This window comes from Archocentrus centrarchus, chromosome 8 (assembly GCF_007364275.1).
Source record: "Archocentrus centrarchus isolate MPI-CPG fArcCen1 chromosome 8, fArcCen1, whole genome shotgun sequence".
Classification (NCBI taxonomy): domain Eukaryota; kingdom Metazoa; phylum Chordata; class Actinopteri; order Cichliformes; family Cichlidae; genus Archocentrus; species Archocentrus centrarchus.
In genome coordinates, this window is record NC_044353.1 from 26345955 (window position 1) to 26369100 (window position 23146).

The following is a 23146-nucleotide window of genomic DNA, read 5'->3' on the forward strand; positions in this document are numbered from 1 at the left end:
GAAAACACTGCAAAGCTATTCTATTTCCTTTTCACAAAGGCTTCACCTCTTGTCACCTCAGATACCTGGACTTGATCTTAGATGCCTGTCCAGATGGTTGGAAAGCGTGAGGCGGCAGAACAAAGTAGAATGTTGGCTGGTCAAACTCTGGAAGGGTTTTAGGGCAAAAGCTTTTAAGTCTAGCGGGCCTGCTGAGCACAGTGAGGTCACACTGCTAGGGACTGAGCATGCACAGCTGTAGAATTATGCAAGAAGCATTCATCGCCTCCTTCTGAGGTGCTGGATGACACGTGAAGATGCGCTGTATGTGTTAAGTTGCAATTTTGTTTTTCAGGTTCATTCTAAAATTAGGTCTGTGAGAAAATACAGCTGACTGAAGAATACTGGTCTGTAGTCAGCTGTTGAGTATTGCTGTTTATAATAAATGGCATACTAGTCCATAAGAGTGTTAAGTGATAAATATTCAAAAATATTTCCTTGATAATTTCTTTATGTAGAAATTTGTTAAGTATAAGGATATAATGAGTGTACTCACTGTGAGCTTGAAAAGCTACCTTGCTTGAACTAAAGATCAGAATAGACTAAAAAGATATTCCAGCTTCTGTAACAGGTCATCCACTTTAAATAACCTTTTGCTTTTACACGGTTGCAAAAGGCCTCAATGGCTGCATGCAAAGTAAGCCTTGCCTGTTTTTGAAACAAGGCTAAGCAAAGGCACTTCTGCAATAAGGTGCATGAAGGAACCAGAACCTTTGACTAGCTAAATGTAGTAGAGTTATTCCCAGATCAATGACACACAGCATTATTTTAGAGGCATGACAGCGCAGTCCAGCAGGATTGGTCATCTGTGGTGTGTTATGTCTCCCTGATTCATTTCACTTCACACTGACTATTGCTTCATCAGTCAACCTGCAGGCTGCAAGGCTCGTGTCACTAATGCAGAAATAACAGATTGCTAAGGTCTGGATTTTAATCAGAGAAGAAAGGGAGGTACGAGAGTGAGCAAAGCACAGGCACTGCAGTGGGTCTCCTGTAACTGAGACCACTGGAAATGTGGATACCTGATTTCCAGTTTAAGCTGAGCGCTTTTACTCCAGTGTCAGTTATTTTCTGATCCCAGACCAATTTATTTTTTGTTTGATGATAAATAGTATGCCCATAAGGATAATTTTTTTTGCCCTCTGTACATAGAAACATGCTAAAATAAAAAAAAAAAATAGTTGTAGCACAGCATTTGCATACAGTCAAGTAGGTAAAACCAAAAAATGATTTTCATTATTAAACGTTAATATGGTGGCTTCATATTGTAGTTGTTTACACACTGGCCTAACAAGCAAAAGCTCACTGGTACAATCCTGGGAGGAGACACAAATCCCTTGGGAGCTGCGTTAAGAAGAGCATCTGGTGTAAAAATGTGCTAAAGCAAACATGCAGAGCCGCGTGCTGTGGTGACCCCTTGTGAATAAGGGGACCGCTGAAAAGAGCTTTTCCCAATCATTACTTATTTGGTTATACCAGTCAGGTGTCTGGTTATTAATTGTATATTCTTTACTCGTATATGCTCATGCTGCAGAACTGTTTGGTCTGTGATTTTGGTCTGTTGTTAGGTGGTTGCTTGGCAATGTGATAATTTATCATGGCTATTGAAAGTTTTGTGGACATAAATTACATGCTGTAGCGGGAAATTAAAATGTTTTCAGTACTTTTCTAACATGTTATAGGTTCATAAATGCTACAAAAAGATAATTTTAACCCGTTGGTAGGCGGTTGTTAGGCAATGTGCTGACCTTATAATATGTGACATAGATAAGAACCTTCATGGGCTCACGATGTAGCTGTGTGCCAGTTTTGGTTGCTCACTTTATTGCCATGTAAAAGTTTGCATGCAAACAAATATAAATTATTTTGCATCATAGTAAGATTTTTTACTGGAAAGTTGACGTATGCCTTTAAGTGCAGGTGTTTGTCTCCTTATTGCGTTTGTCTTGCCAATTTTTAATCTTTTAAAGTTTTTACCTCTGTACACTATGATTTTTTTTTTAGTAGCTTTAGCCAAGCCTAGCCTTAGACTCCACCCATGGCTATTTTATTTATATACGCCTCTTTGCATTATGAACTACATTCATGCACTGGAGAAGAACAGAAAACGTAATGACAAAACAGACAAAACATCTCTAACTTTCTGAATCCCACAATGTCGCATTTAGAGCCAGCTGTCTGGAGACGAGCGAACCGTTGTGCTCCTCTTTCTAACGAGCAGTCGTTTTAAAAATTATCTGTTGTTTGCTGCACTTTTCATAAGTGCAATCCTCCATTGCAATCTCCTCCTGATCGTACCAAGACTTGCAGTCTTACATCTAGTTGTATAGTATTATTGTTATGCTTTTGAGCATAATACACAATGCAACAGCAACACAATATACTATGGAACAGATCAGCAAAGCATGTTACACCTTCAGGATTGATTAGGATTTTTTTTTTTCTTAATGTAGATAATTTCTGAAAATCTGTGCTATTATTTCCATTTATTAGTCCCTCCCAAGCCAGCCAGCCTTAATAGAGGTCAGCCATTGAAATAGGTTGTCTTCAAACAAGTTACAGACCATTAATATATTTTCTTTGATATGACTCCCTGTGGGTATCCACATATAGGGCTAGGGGGGGGGGGGCATCTTTCCCTTTCTTTTCTGTCCCAGCAGATAACCTTACGATTCCTTAAAATAGTCGGCACTTGTCTGCTTTAAGGAAAAGGATTACTGAGGGGATTTTCCTAAAGCTTTGAACATTGTAGTCATGTGCAGTCATGGAAGTGGACAAATGTGTTTCATCTCTTATCTCCTTGCCTGTTCTGTTTGCTAATGTGGTCACTTAGAGCAGAGATGTTTGAACCGTTAGGCATGCATACAAAAAAAAAAAAAAAAACGTGTAAAAAAAAAAAAAAGAAGCCAGAATCGGCCAGTTGCATTGAAAGTAGTCAATTTGAGTAAATATAATTTTCCTAATCCTTAAGTGCAATCTAGTGATGCCCTTAAGGTTAGTCTGAACTATTTTCAGCATAGTTTTAATGTTTTGGTGGTTTGCCAAGACGTAAAGCAACGACAGCCTTATAAAACATAGGGCAGGCTCAGAGTGTCAGACTTTCTCGTTCTTTGATCCTGTTTGCACAGTCCTGACAACATCTGCACAATACATCCCCGCAGGGCATTGATCACCTGTGTGAAAATGGCTATATAATGCCTGTCAGAGATTATTTTCTCTTTTTCATTGTAGTGGCTCATCATCACAGCAGTATCCTCAGGCCTGCAGTTCAGCACTGTGGGTAATTTGCTACCTGGGAGCTTTTATCTTTACGCACTTACATTTGATCTGTTAGGTTGAAATATGTCTGGGTGTGTTTGTGTGCCTAAGATTGTAAAACAAAAAAAATCAAATAAAAATTCTGCTTAGTACAGAGGTGTGTAGGTTTGATCGTTCAGACTGACTGATTGATATTTGACAGTCAGCCAGTTGTTGATGATCAGAATTTGTGTAGAACTTCAAATTTTAAGTGTGAGCATTTTTAATGTATGGGGAGTGAGTGACCACTTTGACTTTGGAAATTGCCCTTATTCTGCTTCAGATATTACCAGATAAACTTCCAAGTACAGTAACCCTCACCACTATGGTCCTGCATGTAACATTTATAATACAGTCTAACAAATTATGATACAGCTGCAGGCAGCTGTTGCGGTTCTTTAAATGTGCATTTTTATTTAGCATATTAACATTTATCCGAGCCGCTGGCGGCACCCTTTATTTCTCCTGGTTTTTCAGTTTAATTGCTGTGCAGACATGCACACAATGTTCTATCTTAACTCGAGCTTTTGGTGTTTGTCTTAAATTAAAGGGTGCGCACTCTCAAATCCGCACGTTTACAAAATCACAAACCACTTTATGCTTTCTCCAAACCATGATTTGAATTCATCCAAACCTACCTACTGTTAGTTATTTTTCTGTAGCTTCTGAGGAGGAGTACCAAAAGATTATTGGTGAAGAGTGGAGAAAATCTAGAGCACGATAACTTACTGAGCTTAGAAACTTTACAAGCTTTCAAACACACGCACAACTGAACTCTTATGAATTTATTCTGCTGGACATTTTGAATAAGTAGATGCTAAGCAGGGCGTTACGTTATTTTGGCCTTCATGTCAGTGATAGTGGCAGACAGAGTCAGCTCCGGTCTAACTGCATGAAGAAATAACAACAGGACCTTCTAACATGGTGGTTGATGGAAAGGCCTGCAGGGCAGAGATGTTCAGTTTATAATGTGATTTACCCGTCAAACGTGGTGCTTTTTTAGGGTTAATTGAGTCATGTGAGGTGCATTTAATTAGAGTTATCTGCATTCAAATATGAGTCCCGTCATCAAACGTATCCATGTGATCGCACACAAAAGCACGTGATTGAATTAATAAATGATCTCCCTTATGTGGACAGCGTGACGGGATGTGGGTTGGAGCATAGCAACAGTACCTCAGGGCAGGTTGGACAGCACAAGGATCCTCTTGTAGTCGCCTTTTCCTCCCTTTGAGCTCCTGGCACACTTGTTTGTCATGTGCTTCTCTGTGACAACAAGTTTCCCATGTCTTTTTCTCTATTCTTTGACTTTGAGTCTTCAGTGTGAATTAGCAGAGATATTTGTTTTTCTCTTCGTGACTTGCTGTGATCCACACATGAGTCCCGACCTAACCTTAATACCAAGTTTCTAACCTTTAAACAGCCTCATTTTGAACTGGCACAATCACCGTACTATAGGTCTGTGCCTATTTTTGTTTGTGTGTGCGTGCGTGCGTGTGCGTGTGTTACGGCTGTCCTCGTTTCAAAACAGTAACTTTATGACTGCCTGCATGTGACGCGTCTAGGGACATCTATAAATTCTAGCTGTTAAAAATAATAACATGCGGTGGTCACTGCATTAGTATTCCTTGAATCTCAAACATTTTTAAAACTTACCATCAATAAATTCAAGTGGTCACATCTTTCACTCTTTAATGGCTTCGCAGCTTTGACTGCATTTGTAGCGTGTTGACCGAAAATGCTGATGAGTTGTACTTTGGCTGGCTTATAGAGCTTGCGTGGAGGAGAATAGCTGGCCACATTCATGATAATGATGTAATACGGTTGTTTGTCCTGGCTGGGATAATGGGTTTCATCTTGGCTCCTACTCTGCACTCAACTACAAGTTTTTGCTGTCTTATAAATCCGTGTTCCTGCCCTGCTCTTTGACCATACCACCTCCCCTCATCTTTGGATGTGCAGTCCTACTATTCACAAGCATTGTTCTTTTCACTTTCTGGCTACAGGTGACATGTTTGAGCGAGGTGATTTAAAACTATCCTATATTGGGCAACAAATGTTGTGGAAATGCATGCAACCATGTTTACTGGACATAATATCGGATCTAAGTTATGGGCTATGCAGTTTTATTCTGACATGTTATTTACTGTATAAATGCTGGCTAAATGTGGGTGCCATAAAGCATAGCCTCTATGATGGATCAGCTGGACTGTGGAGGGAAAAGGACTGTGGAGGGAAAAGGACTGTGGAGGGAAAAGGACTGTGGAGGGAAAAGGAGGGAGAAGGATAGAGGATAAGGAAGGATAGCTGAGAGACAGTGGAGAGGGCAAACATTAAAGCTGGTTGTTTAGTTGGGGCCTCATTTATTTACTTGGACAAATAAAGTTATGTGTATTCAGTGTGACTGAATAGCTTTCCTCTGAGGACAACCTCAAGTGTCATTTTATTTTATGCTTCTTTCAAAACTTCATTGACAGAAAAGTTTTCTTTCAAAAACATTTCATGGTAGAAGAATAAAAGTAGTAATCTAAGGACCCTGGTATTTAACATTTATGCTTCAGGCTTTAAGTTTGATTGTCTCAGCGACACAATTGGCAATATAGAAAATAAATAATGAAATGATAATGTGTCATGTCAGCAGTGTGAAAAAAAAAAGGTACTTAAACTGAGTAAAAACTGAGCTGTAGCCAAAAAAAACGTAAGCTTTTATTTTTTCACAACTTTGACTTCACTTGTTTCACGTTTTAGTTGACATGTCACAAATTTGTGCATTTGCAGCACTGTGCAAAAGGTTTGAGTAAACCCCTTGTTTATGTTATTCTAGGAAAATGGGAAATAGGTGCTATGATTTATACCCATTTTCCTGCATTGGCAGTGTGTTTCGGATCATTGTCATGTTGAAAAATGAAACCGTCCTCAGATGGTATTGCATGATGGATCAAAATCTGATGGGAGATTTCTGTGTTCATCATTCCATCAGTTTAGAGAAGATCCCCACTCACTCACTGCTGTTCCTTTCTCCTGCCTCCTCTGTCCATAGTGATGACAATTTAAACCAAAAAATCTCAAATTTAGATTCATCACTCCATCGGACTCATTGCCACTGATTTTCAGTTCTTGTGTAATTTGGCATACCTCAGCTTTTTCTCCTTGTTTCCCTTCCCTAATAAGAATGGCTTCTTGACTGCACAGTTGGCAAGGCAGCCACAGCATTTCACAGTAAATCAGCTGAAGATCCAGACGCATCTCTTTGGTCAGGTCTTTGCTGAATTTTTAAAAATTTCTTTAGGACATGACTTGCGACTTCTTTTGTCCTCCACTCAGTTTTTGGCTAATAACCCTTCGGGAATCATCTTGTTGGTGTAAAAATATTATTTTATGCTTGTCAAACTTTATTTTTGGCATATTTTGTAGATTCGACTAAAGAAATGGGAATAGATTATGTTAAATTCCTGAGTGAAAAACCAGCCAATGTCTAAAGAGAAACTCTGAAAGACCCTCAGAAAGCAAAATATAAAGAAATGGGGGGGGGGGGGGGGGGGGCGCTCAAGACTTTTGCACAGTACTGTATAAGCTGTGTTAATTTACAGGGGAAAAAAATAGGAACAAGAATAAAACAAGACATAAAAAAAAAATAGAATGAAATGAAATAACAAAAAGACTGGATAGAGGGAAAACAAGTGCTGTGGAAACAATTCAGGAGAAAGCTGAAGTAAAAAGTGTTGACGGATTCTTTTGTTCCTGAATCCTTCAAACACATCACTTTATTCTGATCATTCACAACCTTTACAAACACACTTACAAACTCAGGCCCAAAAGCACATTGGAAATGTATCTGTAGCTAGTGATGAAAGAACAGACCCTGTCCATGTTCTAACAGCTATTCATCATAATTTAAATGGTGTATAAATTATTTACAAGGTTGATACTTTGGAAATGCAGAAGTGCTGGGTTTGAAACTATAAATCTTACCTTCAAATACATTGTTTTCACCGTCACACACTGTGCTGACATGAAAAGAACCTGAGGCTGCTTCTGATTATGAGAGGAACTGCATTTATCAATCAGAAAGGCCTTTGTGTGTTTTGCCAAATAGTGGGCAGCATTATTGATGCACAATCAACACTTAAAAGACATCCGAAGTACTCACAGTGGCACATGACATGTTGTTGGTGTGTTTCCTTTCTATTTTGTGTTCTCAAGGTAAGACTGCTCTGAATGGTGGGTGGCACTTCAGTTTCCTTACAGGAAGTGCTGACGTTAATGAATGGCAGTTTTTCCTCAGAGGAAAGAGTGGGTGACACAAGCTAGCTGAATTAACATGCCAGCTTATTTTGAGACCCCAAAACCTCTGAGCAGGGGTTTAAATCCACCCTTTAGTAACGCTGTAATGCCGTGGTTTGACTGTGGCAGGCAAAAAGAGGACATCAAAGACACAGATGACGTTTTGGGGCTAGTACAAGGGGGAGCTGTAGTGTTGTTTGTCTTCCCTGAAAGCTGGAATATAATGCACCTTGGCTCAGTGAAATTAATTGGAACATGTCAGCAGAGGAGGATGTCTGTTACTTAGATTGTTTGGTCTCTTTACACACACACACACACACACACACACACATACGCATAACTTTTCCCTATTTTGAAGCTCACGGCTGTGTATCTGGGTGCTGTGTATTCTTGGCAGAACAAACCCAGTGAGGGTTCAGGTGCATTTCCTTTTGTTGATTTGTTCTAAAGCAGAGACTTTTTTTTTTTTTTTCAAGAGCTGATTGAGAGGTGCAGATGCTTTGAAGCGTTCCCCTGTTCAGAAATCAGTCTGCTCCGAGGATTTATCAGTTCAGGCTATCAGTTTGTTTGGCTTGCATTAACATCTACAATATTTATTGCTTGAATAGAGTCTGGATATGTGTATAGTGAGTCAGGCTAATTTGCTTTTAAGGCAACGAATTGTTCAGTGGCTATTTCAATTCACCTGAGGAGTGAAAATAAAGCAGCCCTCCTCATCATTTTGTTTTTGCCCTCTCTGGACCAGCATCAAGAACCTTTTGCAGCTGGTTTGGGAAAATGGTTTTGATTTATTTGTTTTTAGCTGTTGTGCAACGCTAGCTGGAACCTCTTGTCTTGGGTTTTCATCCAGGCGTTATGAGCTCATAAATTTGCAATGAATCTGCACAGCGGGGTGAAGTTCTTCATTGTATCTCTGCCAGTTATGTGTAAAGGGAGTTATGGGACTTGGTTTTACTTAACTTGCCATCCAGTTGTGTTCTGTTTGGTATCTGAGAGCAAAAGCAAACAGTGGAAGTCAGAAATAGTTCATTTATTTACCTTGCAATTTCATCAGTGAAATGAGTGTCTGCTGTTGGTGTGGTGTTGGGTCGAATTAGCCGAATTGGTGTTTTTGTGTGTTGGAGAGTGAACAGGAGAGAGGGACAGGAAAGAATTATTGGCAGTACAGTTTGCAGTAAATTTATATTGGACAACAAAAAAGCATGAGTGACTGTGAGAATGGCTTTGAAGACAGAGCAAAGGTTGTCATTCTTTTCCAAAAGAATGACAGTACAAATAAAAGAGAATGGCAACTGATAATCTTTGATGGATGAGCGAAGGTAAAAGTCAAGTGCATTTCTGTATGTGTGCGTGTGCTTCTTTATTCTCCTAAACAAAGGCAGCAGACAAGCAGCAGGAACACATTTGCAGTTCAAATATAAAACCACAAATTAAGTTTTGGAGCAGCCCTCAGACACACGGAACTAAACCATTTTATTTTGCACATGTGTTTGTCAGAACTGTTTTTTTTTTTTCCCTCCCCATTTATTTGGACTGTATTTTCCCCATCCTTGTTTTCTAAGATGATATGAAAATATGAGTCACCCAGCTGAGATAATATCCCCTTGTATCAATTCAGAAGGCTTTTCCTCTCAATTAGTGCGACTCAGTTCCAGAAAACCAAGCCAACAGTGCTTCATAGTTTCTGTTATGGGAAGAGAAACACATTAGTGGACATTAAATATAAAGATCATTTTGATCTGCAATAAACATCAGCAGTAACTGCTTTAGTAAACCTCTCTGGTGGTATGAAGCAGCACTTTAGTCTCCATTGATGTACAGTGATTTTTGTCTATTATGGCTCTGGGTAACTTATGACGTCAGCCCCACGGCTGGTATTAGCATGTGATTCTTTAATAACAAATCTAGAGAAAATATCTAAGTAGCATTTGTCCCAGCTTTCGGTAACCACTTTAACTTTCAGTTTGTCTTTCAGTCTTGCAGTTTTTTTTTTTAGTTGGTTTATTTTAGCTTAATTTGAGTCATAACACCTTCAGTGTATGCAGAGTGGGCTCTATTATGTGATGCACGGAGCTGCAGAGGTGATGGGTCAAGTTTCTTATGTGCAGGAACGTTCTAGACAAAAGCTATAGCTGAAACTGTTTGTTGAAGCTTCTGCTTTAAAAGAGACAGCGTTTAGCCCACACGTCTCAACTGCGAGGAACCTTTCAAGGTATTAAAAAGAGTGAACGTGAACAAAAGCAGGAGGGCAGAGAAGCTAAGAAGAAGCCAGGGAAGACTGATCCCGACAGTAAAATAAAGATGTCACATTTTTGTCTGGAGGTTTCTGCCAACATGTGGCTTCCTCATGTTCTGCCTCTTCAGGCTACAACCAGCAGTGGGACCATCTCAGTCATGAAAAGCCAAACTTCATGTGTTTGCATGAGTATATGTATGGATGAAATATAATATTTATAGGAGCGGTTATGGCTGTTGACTCGTGCTTTTGCCCTTTGGAAATTAGTTATTGATATCAGTCACTTCCAGATATTTCCCAAGACTGATTGGATGTTTTAATTCAATGTAATTTGCCAAACTTGTTGCCGCTGTGGCTCGCATTCTGACTTATTTCTGCTGGGCACGATTTGCTTTAAAAAGAGATTTTTGTGTTTCTTCAGAATCCGTTATCGATTTGCTCACAAACAAAAAAAAAAAAAAAAATCCTTCAAATATTCACGTTGACCGGCTTCAGCAGGCTAACTAGCCACGCCAAACAAGCTGTGTTGTTTACAGAGCATCACACGGCACCCTTTGAACAACGGTCTCACATGAGACCGTGACACTAATTTATGCTCTTTAGTTGCAGATAGGTTCAGTTCATTGTGTACTGAAAACAGAAGCAAGTTAAAGGGACAGTCTGTTTAGCACCATCATGCACAGCTCTGGCTACAAAGTTGCAGTAAACCCCATTCCAACATTTTGTTGTGAAGCACTTATTATATAATTATATATTTTATTTATATATATATATATATATATATATATATATATATATATATATATATATATATATAAATATTTATCTTGAAAGGCGCTATACAAATAAAATTTTACTTGCTTATATTTGCAATTATTTAGGAAATATAAGTTCTTTTTGTTATCTCTAAAACTGATTTCTGGCCACATTTTCGTTTTCCCATAAATGTCTTTATAAATGCATCAGCTTCAAAATCCCCACATAGTGAAAGAACTTTTCAGTCTTGGGAAGATTTTTCATAAATTATGTTATTATATTGACATGTCCAGAACAACTGGAGTGAAGTCAAATCTGTTCAGTGGACTTTCCCTTTTTCATGCTTTTTTGTTAAAACGCTTGTCCTTGTGAAAAAAGTTAGCTTCCTCAGAAGCGCCCAAGTTTGACTCACTTCCTCCTTTTGGTCTCTCTCTCTTTCTTTCTTTCTTTCTTTTCTGACTCTCTGCCTCTCTCTCTCTCTCTCTCTCTGTCTGTCTGTCTCAGGTTTGTGGTGCTCCTTTTTAGAGTTTCCTGCTCTTACATGGTAACACAGAGCTGAAGGTAAGGTGGATTTTATTTATTTATTATTTTAAGCCGAAGTGAGGTTAGTGATGAGATACCAGTAACATATTACAGTGAGTTTCCTGTACATGGAGGAAAATGGCAAAGGCAGAACCAGTGGTTTGCTTTCACAGTATATTTCAGGTTCACACCAGGGCATTTGTACATGGAGGTCAAAGTAAAGCAGTTGCTTGGAAGCATTTTTACTCTTGCTTTGGAGATGATAACTGAGGTGCTAATGATTGTCAAACAGTGCCTGGAGCCACCACCGTAAAGATCTGTTAAAGAGACTAAAACACCAGTTTGTCCCGCTGTCATTTGGCAGCACAGCAAACACTGTTTTAAACTCCCATTATGTTCAGTGTGGGTCTATTTGTATGTTTGTGAAATACAGGTTGGTGAAGAAAGAAAGTCCTACACCCACAATGGGTGTCACAGAAAGAGGTGGTAGAAAAGTTTTGTGCTCTTCCTGTCGGCTCCTCCTCCAATCAGCTGATTTGCAGTTTTGGGCTGATGCTCTCTGCTGATTCCCTTACAGATAATACGTGTAGGTTACTCACTTGAAAAGCACTTTAATGTCTTTTTAAAAAATCTGTTTTTATGCCTCGTGTATGCCTGCAGTTTTCTTTCGCACACACAATGTGAAAACAGTGTGAAGATTTCTTATAGATGCTTGTAGAAAGTTAGATTTTTAATGACTTTCTCATCATTTTACTTATTTTGAAAATGTAGCTGGAATCTGTATTCATCTGCAAATAAGAAAAAAAAAAATTATAAGGTCAAGGGATGAAGTCCAGGACACATTCAGAGCCATAAGAGTACAGGAACATCAGAATAGGCTGAAAGGATTTGTGTCCACAGATGCAAATGCCAAATTGAGTGGAATTATCTTTCTGACCGCATTTCACCTTATTCCATGTACACATATAGTAGGTTAGTGAGCATGCATGTGAGCCGGGCCATTAGGTATTTGTGACATGCACATGAAAAGGTTTTGAGTTTTTTTTAATAAAATTAAATTATTTTCCAGTTGGCTCGTGGTTTGTCAGATGAATGAAGGTCACTTGTGGAAGTCATGGGATATTTTTGTGCAGGGAAGAGGCTACTGTTTTAATGCAATATCTATAGCAGAATGCACATTCACACATTACTGTAAACCTCTCTTCTTTGTGAGGAAATATGGAATAAAATTTGGAAAGTTTAAAAAAAAAAAAAAAAGAAGCTCTTTTGCAGCAGCAGCAGGATGATAAACATTCCTTTCTGTATTTTTATTTTTATTTTTTTGTATGATGCAATGTTTAGCTCTGTTTGGATTTACTGGACAATTACATATACATGGATATTAAAAACTAATGTATTGTCAAAGTAGAACCACCGACACCACAAGCACCTACAAATACACACATGCGTACACAAACACTCACACACATACACCACAAACTTCCCGCGTACTCATATCTCTCAGTCTTTTACTGACAGTGACACTGCCAGTTTTGAGAAGGATGAGTGGGTGTGTTGACTGGAAACAAGCAGCAGTGACCCAACACAAAGCCCTGTCAACCAAGACATAACACTCAGCGTGGAGTTGTTGGCTCCACAGAGGAACGTGTTTAAGTCCTCAACATGTTCAGCGAAAGAGAAAGCAAAGCCAAGCAGGTCAGCCAAGTGGCCAGGATTTGCAGTTGTAGAAGGGGAAACAGAGACATCTGTATTTTGTACATTTAGGCTCACTAAGTTCTAAATATAGTCAGTTCACAAACTCACTCAAGGAAAACAAATGTGTTTTAGTCATTTTGTTACAATAACCAATATATATTTTTAAAGCATTACTTAAAAAAAACCCCAAAACACCAACACATAACATTACAAGTTATGGCTGCTTTTTGCAGTCTTTGTAAAGGCGAGACACACAGCGAACAGTAAAATGAAAGTGAAAGTTTCAAAATAAGTTGATGTGAAATGACCTGAGATGATCTATTTTTCTCATCAGGTTACATCCCATTTATTTACTGCTTTCATCCCTGCACTCACTAAATAATTTGCCCCCCCCCATCTCAGCTTAAGGGTGTTGAAGATGGCGGTGTGGATCCAGGCCCAGCAACTTCAGGGAGATGCCCTGCACCAGATGCAGTCTCTGTACGGTCAACACTTTCCAATTGAGGTGCGACATTATCTGTCCCAGTGGATAGAGAGCCAGCTCTGGTGAGTTTCTTTATTGCAAACATGAGAGTGCAAAGTTTTGTCCATGTCTGAATGAATGTTTGTGCTGTATGCTTGTGAGTGTGAGCATATGTGAGAACTCCCTTTTTAAAAAATAAAAAAAAAAAAAAATCCTAATCTTCTTGCACATTTTGGCTTGTTCTGTTCAGCATCTTAAAATGTGTTGTTTTGTGTGCATGCATGTCTGTGTGTTAGGGATGCCATAGACCTGGAGAACCCACAGGAAGAGTTTAAGGCCAAACGCCTGCTGGACAGTCTTATACAGGAGTTGCAGAACAAGGCTGAGCACCAGGTCGGGGAGGATGGCTTCCTACTTAAAATCAAACTGGGACACTATGCCAGCCAACTCAAGGTGAGGCTTTTATGAGAGCGCTACTGCAAACTTAGAAATGGTTCCTTTTTAGTGCTTGGTTACCTGGCAATAACTAGCACGCAATAGCTGTCTTGTTTTAGATTTATTTTCTTTGATTTCCAGTAAGACCAAGGTTTTTAAACACTCAAAAATTCAGTTGGTATATTTGTATTATATTGGTCATGAAAATGTCTGTGAGAATCTGTTGCTACAGAAATGACAGATCGAAATCACTGATACATGAAGTACTGGGAATGTCAAAAACAAGTAATTCAGAAACAACACCGAATGAATACTTTAAAGCAAACACTTACTAAATCTCAGTATTACACTTCCCCAGACTCTAGCTTTGTTTTGAGAAAACCCTAAAATTGTTTGCAATGGGACAAAAAGATAAGCAAGTGGTTGGAAGTCACAACTTAACTGCCTCCCTCACTGTAGTTCTCAGAAAGAGCACATATTGCACAAAATGTTTTAAGAACAGGTTGTATCCACTGAGGGGGGGAAAAAAACAGGACAGCTCAAGTGAAGGCCTCGGTAGCCAGCCAGCCCTGCTATTTATGATCGAACTCCCTCCTCACAGATCTGTTCTGTTTGTTTTCTCCCCTCCCTGAAACCGGGAGGAAAAACAGGGAGAATGGGGCAGGCTGCGCAAATCGCACTGCAATCCTGAATTCCTACCACACTGTTTCCCAGTCCGTGGCTGTGAGCACACATGTATTCATGTGGTTAAGAGTAACATGTTAAATATGTCACTTTTTTTTTTTCTTCTTGCTATCCTTGGGATCCTTTCTTTACTGCAAAACTCAGGAAAATGCAGCTGTGTGACTACTGCGAAGTGATGTTTTTCTCATCCTGTGCGATACGAAATGAAAGCAATTTGACTTAATTCCTTCACTTAAAACAGGAAACAACAGGAGTGTCACCAACAGTTCTGAACTGAAATAAGATTTTGTTACACTGTAACACACAAAACCACTTAATTGGGTGTATACTAATGAGTCATGTCTCTATATGAAGTGTTCTCATTAAGTTAATAGGTTTTGGTGTGCCTGCAGTGTTAGCTCCAGAACCTTTGATTCTGCTAAATTGGTGAGCCCTGTGTGCAGAAGCCGTTTTGCTCGTCAAGAGCTAACAGGCCTTAACACAGCTCATGTGGTTCTTGTCTTTCAGAGCACGTATGACCGCTGTCCTCTGGAGTTGGTCCGATGTATCAAACACATCCTTTACACAGAGCAGAGGCTCGTCAGAGAGGCTACAAATGTAAGTGGGATTTGTGTGTGTGTGTGTGTGTGTGTGTGTGTGTGTGTGTGTGTGTGTGTGTCTGAGACAACCTACCAAAATGACTCTTAAGAGTTCATCAACAATTCATGCGGGAGGTCACAAAAAGAACCGAGAACAACATCTAAAGAACTGCAGGCCTCACTTGCCTCAGTTATGATCAGCATTTATGATTCAACAGTAATAAATAAACTGGGCAAAAAAATGGCATCCAAGAGTTCCAAGGCAAAAACTCCTGCTGACCAAAAAGAGCACAAAGGCTTGTGTCACAGTTGCGAAAAATCTTCTTGATGATCCGCAATCCACAAGACGTGTCCTGTTACTTCTGGCATAAAACTAACTGCATTTCGTAAAAAGAACATCATACCAGCAGTCAAACATTGTGGTGGTAGTGTGATGGTCTGGGGCTGCTTTGCTGCTTCAGGACCAGGACGACTTGCTGTAATTGATGGAACCATGAATTCTGTTCTCTACCAGAAAATCCTGGAAGAGAGTGTCCGGCCATCAGCTCATGCTCCAAAGCACAAGCACACAAACTTGATCTGAAACACACCAGCAAGTTCACACCCCCCCCCCCCCCCCCCCCCCCCCCCACACACACACACACACACACACACAAAAACAAAATGAAAGCTTCAGAGTGGCCTAGTCAAAGTGTGGACTTAAATCCATTTAAGAAGAATAGGACAACACACACAATATAATATATAAGCTGTCACCTGTGGCTTCATAGCCTGCAAAACACAAACTACATGATGGTGGTTGATTGCAAAAGTGGGTAACTATCCTGTGCTTCCTCTGCTTTTATCCTGGAATGTCTGCCGATTCCATTGGATCATTATAAATATGATATCTTACCACAGCCTATTCAGTCATGCTTTAAAATGACCTCAAAAAACCAAACCATTTGTGTTTCTCTCCTGCAACAATGCGATATAGAGAAAAGTCAAATATTTCATACTTTATAATATGCAGTGAGTTATAAAACCATAAAGCCAGCAGTGCGTAAAACATCTTCTTTGAACTCCTGTGGTGAATTGATTTTCAGTCACAACATGCCTTTTCTGTTAGTGGAGTGACTTTTACCCCGTTTATTCTGAATCTTTAGGTATAATAATGCACTTTTTCATCCTCTTAAAGTGATCTTGCCTGAGTATGCAAATTCGTATCTTCCTTATCGGTGTGCAGGGTTGACACCCTGCTTGTGTTCACAGGGTATTTTTACCATTACGTAGTCCAGCTGCCGCGGTCTTTGCAGGGGTCAGTGCATCATGTTCATCTTGGTTTTATATCTGTGCTTTCTCTTCTAAGAAAATCCCTTGTATCTCAGCTCTCAACTCACCAGCAGCCAGCCACTTCCCTTAACCACCATCATAAACAATTCAATAACAGATAATATACAGGCCATCTAGCATCCAGTGGAAACCAACCACCAATTACTGTTCCCAAACCCATTTCCTTCATCTCTCTCAGTCCCTGACTCTCAATCTCACATTTTAATTGACAGTCAAACTCTCCAGTGGGTGGGATGATGGACAGCATGTCTCAGAAATACCAACAGATCAACCAAGCTTTTGAGGAGCTTCGCCTGCTGACCCAGGACACTGAGAATGATCTCCGCAAGCTGCAGCACAACCAGGAATACTTCATTATCCAGTACCAAGAAAGCATGCGCATCCAGGGTGAGACCAGAGGGCTTGCATCTCGTCATTGCACCACAGTAATGAAAGAATCAGTGTTGGACAATAATATAATAGAGCAATAAGCAGATGCAGTTTTCCCAAACTTAACCTATTACCTACTGTAAATAACAAAACAACAGATTTTAATTGTCAGTAAAGTCATTTATCATACCTGTCATACTCTTCAGACGTTTAGATTTCCTGCTGTACCTTTTTAATTCATTGTATAATCAAAAAATATATAAAACAACAAAATGATTGGTTTATCCCCTCAGTTGTTTGGTCAGCAGCTTGCTTAAATAGACCAAAATGTAAATGCAAATGTATCAAAAAAACACTCATCTAGCTCTTTTAAAGTCTGAACTGTGCAAAAGGGGGACAGGGGGTTCTGGCAGGTATATCATTATTCCTCTGAGGGGACATGAATACTGTGTGTGCACAGTTTAGAAACTGTTACTTCTCTTTTGCTCCCTCAGTTTCTAACTTGTCCCCACCCCTTTTCAGCTCAGCTGGCCAGCCTGGCCACACTGCCCCCTGCTGACCGTCAGCTACGAGAGCCCGCCCTCCTCAGCAAGAAAAACACCGTGGAGGCATGGCTGACGAGAGAGGCCAACACACTACAGAAATACAGACTGGTGAAATACACTCACTAGCACACAAAATGTCATTTTGTCAAAAATCATTTTGTTCATACACATATATAGTGCATGATCAAGTCTTTGTGAAGTGTGTGTGTCAATGTGCGAGTTAGACACTCAATAAAGACAAAATTAACTAGAAACCATGTTAGAATGAGGTCATATAAACTGCAGTGCCAGTGAGTTGCCAGATTACACCCATCCTTGAGCAGGTTTAGATTTAAACTATGCAGAAAATCTTGCGCAGCTGACAGAAGCTCTCCATAGACAGATATATAGTTGCTGCTACAGCTGTTGTCTCCAGGACATTTTGCCATCATGAACATCACGCACATGCATACACAAAGCAGTACCAGCTTTAAGTAAATATAGGTAAACTCTACAGTATTTTCAGTAGTCCCGGGTCACACCACACCCATCATAAATTTGGCCTTCACTTTCATTTCAGTTACACCCCTGTAAAGTTTTGTGACTGCACCTTGTACTGTTTCAATCACAGTCACATCCAGACAGACAGATAGAATGAAAAACTGTACTTGACAACTTTTGTGGTAATTGCAAAAGTTACGCTCACTACATGAAGTGTTTCTGTAACCACAGCCCTTGCGTGTGTGCGCGCACACGCAGAGACTCACAACAGTGCAAGCCTTGCAGTTGTCCAAAACGCTGTTCTGATGGTGTGCACGTTTCTTGTTTGCTGGTGCGCAGGACCTGGCAGAGAAGCACCAGAAAACACTGCAGCTGTTGAGGAAGCAGCAGACCATCATTCTAGATGACGAGCTGATCCAGTGGAAGAGACGGCAACAGCTGGCAGGCAACGGGGGACCGCCGGAGGGAGGCCTGGACATCCTTCAGTCCTGGTGAGTTTTTTTTCACCTCCCACCAAGATCACAGCAACCAGACTCTCTCACAAAGCAAAAGGTCACCGGTTTAAAAGCTTGCATTGGAGTGGGCCTATTTTTTTTTTTTCAAGTTTATTAGCAAACATAGGCTGTCTCATATTTTTTTCCTTTTTTGCTTGAACCCACAGTCAGGGATCACTGATTCCCTTTGCATTTTTTTGAAGGCCTCATTTATTCAGCCAGATCTTAAATTCTGTCTAATATCATTAAGCTTGGCTTTCAGCAGTTCATATTAAAATAAGTAATGCTGAAATATAATACATCTGACACTGGCCATGTTGATCTTTAAGTATTATTCTTTCTTGTGTGTCTTTTTGTGTCTGTGTGGCTGGATTGGTGCCAGGTGTGAGAAGCTCGCAGAAACAATTTGGCAAAACAGGCAACAGATTCGGAGGGCAGAGCATTTAAGACAACAGCTGCCTATCCCTGGGCCTATTGAAGAGCTTCTCAACGAACTCAACAGTACTATCACAGATATCATTTCAACACTGGTCACCAGGTGTGTATTTTAAGTCTCTCTACACATCTACGCGTCTGGCATGTTTCCGTGTTGTCTGCATTTTTTGTTTTTTTTTAGCAGATTTTATGGAAGCATGTGTGTATTGGTTGCATACCTATAATCCTTCACTCTGCACAGTCAAATATGCACACAAATGGACATCAGTGAGGGGCCTTAAATCCCACATTAACCTTATCTTAAAAAGATTCATTCATTTAGTGAATGTAGGTGAGTAAAGGGCGGGTGTGTTTTGTACATTGAGGAATTGCCCTTTTTTTGCACTGTGTTGGCCTTTGTGCAGGCCTTCTTTCACAGCTGGTATTGTGGTCAATAGAGTGAGACATACAATCTATTTTTTTTTTTTTGTCTCAGCACTTACTGCGCGAGTGATAAAGTTTGTAGAAATTACATATAAGTTGTAATCCTGTGGATGCTGTAGCAGTCTGATGTAGTAAACAGAGAGCTTTACTGGGCAGTCTGCTTTCCTTCCCTGACCTATGGCCATGAGATGTTGGTAGTGACGCAGATATGTCAGACACGTCTTCTGGATACCTTCTGTTTGAGGTGTTTTGGTCTTGTTCCACTAGTAGGAGATCCCACGGCAGACCCGTGGCACATTTAGAGGTATATTGCTGCACCTGCAACCCGCACCTGGTTAAGTAATTAAAATGGATGGGCGGTTCTATAGCTACTAATAATACGATCATATGTGGATATATTAATACATGTAGCATGGGCATCTTTAGCAACTGTATAGACATCAATAATGCTGAAGAGTATATGCAGGTTCTAGAGAAATATATGATGCCATAAAGACCATTTTTTTTTGCATAATTTAAGCAGAGTAATGCTAAACCATATTCTGCATGTATTACAATAAGATGATTCCTAGTGTTAGAGTCTGGGTGCTAAAGGGAATTTTCTGTGATGGACAATAATTACACCTAAATAGACAGGTAATTACTGTATATTAAATGGTTATTACAGAGGAAAAAAGAAAAAAAAAAAAAAGGGGTTTCATTTATTGTACCTTAAAAGTTAGATTAGATTTAGGATTTGGGTCAATATAATAAAACATAAAGATTGTAGTGGCAGTCCTTTGAGAATTAATATGTTATATTTCATAAACGTCAAAGTAAGAGGAGAACGAGAGAGCCCAAGAAGGAGAATAAAGGGGCGATGAGAAAGAGTAATGACCCAGAGACAAAGAATGGAAATTGAATGCAACTAAACAGATATGCAGAAACAAAGATCATACATTGTTCAAGAGCTTAAAGGAAAGCAAGAGCGCAGGCATCTTGTTTTAGGCCATTATTTTAGGCCCCAAATGCACATATGCCAGGGTCGTTTAGCCATCCAGCATCTCTGAACGAGAAGTATTCTGAGGTTTCTGACAGTGTCCTTTCTCACTTTCCCAGTAGATTCCCTGCAGGGACCCATAACACACTAAGAAGTCATGTCATTGTCACAGCGATTTTTGACTGGCCACAGACAAGTCTGAAACCAGACAGTAATGCACTGCTATCAAGCACAGTACAAATGCAGGTTATGTTTCCTCCTCTCTTTAGTCCCTAGAAACCCCAGGAGGTTTCACACTGGCAATTGCAAAGTGTTGTCTTCTCATAACCACTTAGTTCAGCAGTATTTGTTTGCTTTCAAGCTCCCTCTGAGCATACAGGATTAATCATTAGGCCGATTCTGCTGTTATCTCACTTCTTGGTCTCTTTTATGTTAATGTGGAAATCAGAAAACAGCTACACTGCATATAATAAAAGCACCAACACTTTGAGAAGAAAGTAATTGTTAACCCTGTCGGTTAACTGGAAAGCGATTACTTACATGACCTTCCAGTAGTGTTCAAGGCAGCAGTGAAGGTCATTTTGAAAGGTTAATGTTCTCAAGCCTGCAGGTCATGAAAGCATAAAGAATCCCTTTGGAGTTTTCATGAGGAAAACAAAACACTTTGCTGAACTTAAATGTTCATAAAACATTTTCCATCCTTTATATGCTTTCAAGCCTGTTCCTATGCAATTAATGGAGTAGAGCCTGCACAGATGCAGCAACACCTAAGTTTGCAGTAAAGTTACTCATCTCCTAATATTTGTGCAACTGTACCTTTCACTAAAGTTCACTAAACTATAGTGATACCACTCTAGCTTTTGATTCGTAGAGATGGCATTGGACATTGACATGTTTATATAGTTTGCATGTTCCTCTTTCCTTGTTGTCTCTGCGTGCGTGCGTCCCTGCGGATGTATCGGCTTCCAAGTTCCGTCTCTCAGCTCAGACTAATCATTATGTTGCGTCTGCTGTTGCCTCACTTTTAAGTTATTGCGTAAATAATAAAACGGACAGTAAAAGCAGAAGAACAGTTTCATAAGAAAGTAATTGCTAAACCCATTTGTGAACTGCGCAGTGATTGCCCATATGACCTTCCATTAGAGTGCATGGATACAAATAAGGTCGTTTTCACCTGTGTCACCTTGTGAAGTTTGATTATCCGCACAGAGTTTGCAGCATTTAATAACAAATACTTCTAACATGTTATACATTATCAAATGTTTGTACTGTCTTTTTGATGCTTTAAACATGTTTTATACTATATTTAAATTTATACATTTTTCCACGGATGGCCTGAGTTGAAATGTCCTGCAGAACTTGAGCAATTATTTCAGTTGAACCAGCAACACCTAAGACAGAATTAAAGTTTCAAATCTGTCATTTGTGGAGCTGTACTAATGTTCATAAACTGTAGTGACGGCCTGTTTTGTTTTTGTTTTGTGCAGATGGAATTTGACACTTACATACATTAAAATGCCAAAAGTATTCACTCAGCCATCCAAATCATTGAATTCAGTGGTTCCAGTCACTTCCATGGCCACAGGTGTATAAAACCAAGTGCCTAGACATGCAGACTGCTTCTATAAACATTAATGAAAGAATGGGTCGCTCTCAGGAGCTCAGTGAATTCCAGTGTGCTACCGTGATGCCACCTGTGCAACACCCTACTAAATATTCCACAGTCAGCTGTTAGTGGGATTATAACAAAGTGGAATCAATTGCGAATGACAGCAACTCAGCCATAAAGTGGTAGGCCATGTAAAGAGCGAGCTCAGTGTATGCTGAGGTGCATAGTGCGCAGAGGTCACCAACTTCCTGCAGAGTCAGTCCCTACAGACCTACAAACTTCATGTGGCCTTCAGATTAGCTCAAGAACAGCGTGTGAAGAGCTTCATGGAATGGGTTTCCATGGCCGAGCAGCTGCATCCAAGCCTTACATCACCAAGCGCAATGTAAAGCATCAGATGCAGTGGTGTAAAGCACACTGAGCAGTGGAGACGTGTTCTCTGGAGTGGCCAGTCATGCTTCTCTGTCTGGCAATCCACTGTACAAGTCTGGGTCGGGTGGTTGCCAGGCGAACGGTACTTGTCTGACTGCTTTGTGCCAGGTGTTTGGTGGAGGGAGGAATTACGGTGTGGGGCTGTTTTTCAGGAGTTGCGTTCGGTCCAGTGAAAAGAACTCTTAATGCTCCAGCATATCAAGACATTTTGGACAATTTCATGCTCCCAACTTTGTGGGAACAGTTTGGGGATGGCTGCTTCCTGTTCCAACATGGCTGCACACCAGTGCACAAAGCAGATCCATAAAGACATGGATGAGTGAGTTTAGTGTGGAAGAATTTGACTGGCCTGCACAGAGTCCTGACTTCAACCCAGTAGAACACCTTTGGGATGAATTTGAGCAGAGACTGCAAGCCAGACCTCCTTGTTCAACATCAGTCATCACAAATATACTTCTGGAAGAATGGTCAAAAATTTCCATAAATGTTGTGGAAAGCCTTCTCAGAAGAGTTGAAGCTGTTATGGCTGCAAAAGGTGGGCCGACATCATATTAAACCGTATGGATTAAGAATAGGATGTCACTCAAGTTCATATGTGTGTGAAGGCAGATAAGCAAATACTTTTGGCAATATAGTGTATTTGCAAATACCCCAAGATTTGCTCATGTATGCAGTTGGTTGCTCATGCAACTCATTCTACCAGAATACATCAAGATGAGCTCTTTTAGCTATTGCATACTCCGTTAAGAAAATGGATGGCTAGATTTAGTGCCTAAATTAGGCATCTAGCCATCAAGACTTCACTTTGTTTACGCTCTTACTGAAACTGTCGCTCTTCTATTTACAGCACCTTCATCATTGAGAAACAGCCTCCACAGGTGCTGAAAACCCAAACAAAGTTTGCTGCTACAGTGCGCCTCCTAGTGGGTGGGAAGTTGAATGTGCATATGAACCCTCCACAGGTCAAAGCCACCATCATTAGTGAACAGCAAGCCAAGGCCCTGTTGAAAAACGAGAACACGAGAAAGTAAGTCTGGTACAAAAGTCATGTCAGTGAGC

The 23146-nt window shown here is 40.1% G+C and overlaps 1 protein-coding gene across 3 annotated transcripts in view; it reads left to right on the forward strand.

Annotated features, from left to right (window-relative positions):
- Nucleotides 1–23146, forward strand: part of stat5a (signal transducer and activator of transcription 5a) — a 52643-nt gene that overhangs the window by 22254 nt on the left and 7243 nt on the right. The window contains exons 2-11 of one of the 3 annotated variants that reach the window (XM_030735447.1): nucleotides 11117–11173; nucleotides 11568–11720; nucleotides 13232–13375; nucleotides 13589–13745; nucleotides 14919–15008; nucleotides 16534–16708; nucleotides 17213–17343; nucleotides 18055–18206; nucleotides 18592–18747; nucleotides 22935–23114. In XM_030735447.1, the coding sequence (XP_030591307.1) occupies nucleotides 13248–13375; nucleotides 13589–13745; nucleotides 14919–15008; nucleotides 16534–16708; nucleotides 17213–17343; nucleotides 18055–18206; nucleotides 18592–18747; nucleotides 22935–23114 (1169 nt within the window). In that variant the 5' untranslated portion in view covers nucleotides 11117–11173; nucleotides 11568–11720; nucleotides 13232–13247. The remainder of the gene's footprint in view (nucleotides 1–11116; nucleotides 11174–11567; nucleotides 11721–13231; nucleotides 13376–13588; nucleotides 13746–14918; nucleotides 15009–16533; nucleotides 16709–17212; nucleotides 17344–18054; nucleotides 18207–18591; nucleotides 18748–22934; nucleotides 23115–23146) is intronic. The other 2 variants (XM_030735446.1, XM_030735448.1) reach the window with 2 other exon arrangements.